At 32.1% G+C, this 2,975-nt stretch overlaps 1 protein-coding gene across 1 annotated transcript; it reads right to left on the bottom strand.

Moving 5' to 3' along the window:
* Positions 1–997: 997 nt before the first annotated feature.
* On the bottom strand, positions 998–2,283 carry LOC109180137 (F-box/kelch-repeat protein At1g80440-like). Its single transcript, XM_019329605.1, has 2 exons — positions 1,413–2,283; positions 998–1,297 (listed from the first exon to the last, which is right to left on the bottom strand). The coding sequence occupies exons 1-2, from the start codon at positions 2,041–2,043 to the stop codon at positions 1,293–1,295; spliced, it is 636 nt and encodes a 211-aa protein (XP_019185150.1). The 5' UTR covers positions 2,044–2,283; the 3' UTR covers positions 998–1,292.
* Between the last annotated feature and the right edge of the window lie 692 nt (positions 2,284–2,975).

Raw genomic sequence — 2,975 nt, 5'->3', positions numbered from 1 at the left:
TTATAAACAAATTCTATTTGGTGCATATTTATAGTGAAATTGCACTAATAATATTGTGTCTATTTCCAAACATAAAGCATGTGAACGGAAAAATAGTTTGAGTGAGACTTTTAAATTGATTTAAAATTATTAACAAATTCTATTTAGTGAAAATTTATAGTGAAATTGCACTAATATTGTGTTTATTTCTAAATATAAATCATATGAACGAAAAAATAGTTTGAGTGAGACTTTTAGATAGATTTAAAATTATTAACAAATTCTATTTAGTATAAATTTATAGTGAAATTGAATTCTAATGAAAAAAAAAAGAAGATATATTCCAATTCTCAAACATTTTGAAACCCAAAATACTAAATATATAGTACATTTTGTGTGGGTGTGAATATATATACAATAAAGTTTTTATTTTTTTAAAGATTATTTTAGTTTCTCTAATTTTTTTCATGCATAGCATGAATAGATTATGAGTTTTAAAAAAAAAAAATTAATAAGGAACTAAAACTTTAAAAAGTATATTATTTATTTATTTTTATGAAATACCTCCAATTTAATATCTATATATCAACTTTAATAGTAACAAGTCATCGCATTATATAGTACTTGACTTACTTAACTTTACTTATTTAGCTTTAGTCAATTCAAACAACTATTGGGTAATTTCAACAATTAATTCTCAAGAATTATTTTTGCCACGTGTAATGCATAACTTTCAATGTCACATTTTGTTTTGTACAAATCTCTAATAGAAACTTAAAACAATTGAAATGCATCATATTTTTACTTTTGGATTACAAGGTAGTATATGTTCTATATTTTCTCTATCTATTGCTACGAAATATAACACATCGTGAAACATATATTGAATCTCAATCATCTAAGATGAATATATTAAAAAATAAATAAATAAAACATATATTGAATCTCAATCATCTAAGATGAATATATTAAAAAATAAATAAATAAAAAGTAGTAGAAGAAGAAGAGTGCTTATCAAGCTAATTTAAGGACAAAATAAAATTGTTCCTTTTAGATGTGTATATGACAATAATAACCAAAATGAACATAACCGCGATACTTACGTGGGATTTTTACTTTCGTCCATTTTTTACTCTTCAATTCTAGCACATAAGCACTATGAATTTCACCACCTTTTGTATTTATCACCATCATATTCCCCTGCCACCCTGTCACATATGTCACGTCGGATGTAGAGTCGGGGACGCGCGTGACGAACACCCATGTGTCGTCCTCTAATGCAACCACGTCACATCTTTTCCTGATTTTGTATATTACCCTGTCAATCTCCACGTCGTTAGCCTGCAACCATATGTCACGGTCGCTTACGTGCCATTGTCGGGTGACAAAGTCGAGTGTTTCAGTGGTATGACAACTGTCGACGTGGAACTCACCACATTGGAACACGCACGTGCACACGTATCGCCCGATTGACATGTCCGACAACGTCGTCCACGTGTCCCTTGCCACGTCGTACGCCAACGTTGATTTCAGCGCTAAGGTAGTGGTCGAGCTCCGTCCGCCGGCGACCACCACTGTCCCGCCATCCTCCGACGCCGCACATCCGAAGAACAGGCGGTCCTCGCCTGGCATATCGGCGCCGCGCCTCCACGTGGCGGAGAAGAAGTTGTAGATGAAAACTGAATTCAGATACCGCCGTGTCACCGGATCGCACCCCCCTATCACCGCCAGCTCCGCCCCAATACCGACCACGCTACATAACACCGGCATCCTTTCCACCACCTCCGGTATCGGCGGAAAATCATGCCAACGCCTTTTCACCGGGTCGAATAGCGTGAGCCGGAAACCCACTGTATCCAATCTGCTTAAACTAAACCTTGACTGACAGATGGCAATGACAGGTCGGGTTAGACCAGAAGCTTTCCGGCGCCGGAGGAACTCCGGCTGCTTAATCACAGCTTTCCATGCTCTACATACAGATGAAGCCTTGGGAAACTGATCAAACGAAATCCGAATAAGACATTCAAAAGCTAAGACGTTGGGAAGACCGGGAATCAGCTCCATTGCAAGAAAACAGAGAAAAGCAAGTGATCGGAGCAGAATTATATTGCAGATTATTATATTTCAGAGTTTTGGGTTGGGTTCTTGAAGATGAAAGGAAACAATAAATAGCGTCTTTATTAAGCTTTGGGGCCAAAACCAATGTAGCTTTGTTAGGGTTGCCGAATTCTAAGTTGTATGGGATCCAAACTTTTAGAAACTTCTTTACAATTTTGGAATTATTCTATTCAAATTTTTACAAGTCCTAATACTATTTGATTTAAACTTCTAAACAAATTAAAAAAAGTAAAATAGTATTCAATTTGGACTTTGGTATTCGTGCTAGTTAAGATAAAAACATCTTATGAATTTTTAACAAATTAATATTTTCTCTCTAAATTCATTTTTATTACTTTTTTAAAAAATAAAATTAATAGTATAAAAATATATCATTAAAAATTTTAAATGATATTTTTATTTAAAAAAATAGAAATATTGGTTTTTTTTTTGTTTTTTTAATTAAGCTATAATTATATTAAATCACTGTCAGTGTAAATTTAGGTTACTTAAAAATATAAAAAAAAATTAATATCAATGTCATTTAAAAGATCTCAATTAGAGTTGGGTAATAATATATTTTTTATATATTAATTTTATTTGTATAAAAAGAAAAAAAGTACATTTAAGTTTTTTTAAAAGAAATTATGAAGTAAAATATTCAATTATTCAGAGTTTTGGGTTGGGTTCTTGAAGATGAAAGGAAACAATAAATAGCGTCTTTATTAAGCTTTGGGGCCAAAACCAATGTAGCTTTGTTAGGGTTGCCGAATTCTAAGTTGTATGGGATCCAAACTTTTAGAAACTTCTTTACAATTTTGGAATTATTCTATTCAAATTTTTACAAGTCCTAATACTATTTGATTTAAACTTCTAAACAAATTAAAAAAAGTAAAATA

The sequence above is a fragment of the Ipomoea nil genome, unplaced genomic scaffold (assembly GCF_001879475.1).
Source record: "Ipomoea nil cultivar Tokyo-kokei standard unplaced genomic scaffold, Asagao_1.1 scaffold1024, whole genome shotgun sequence".
Taxonomy (NCBI): domain Eukaryota; kingdom Viridiplantae; phylum Streptophyta; class Magnoliopsida; order Solanales; family Convolvulaceae; genus Ipomoea; species Ipomoea nil.
Note: the sequence above shows the minus strand (reverse complement) of the source record. Positions and strands in the feature narration are given on the sequence as shown.

Coding starts and splice junctions, on each gene's coding strand:
- LOC109180137 (XM_019329605.1), bottom strand. CDS start 2,043: ATGGAGCTGATTCCCGGTCTTCCCAACGTCTTAGCTTTTGAATGTCTT.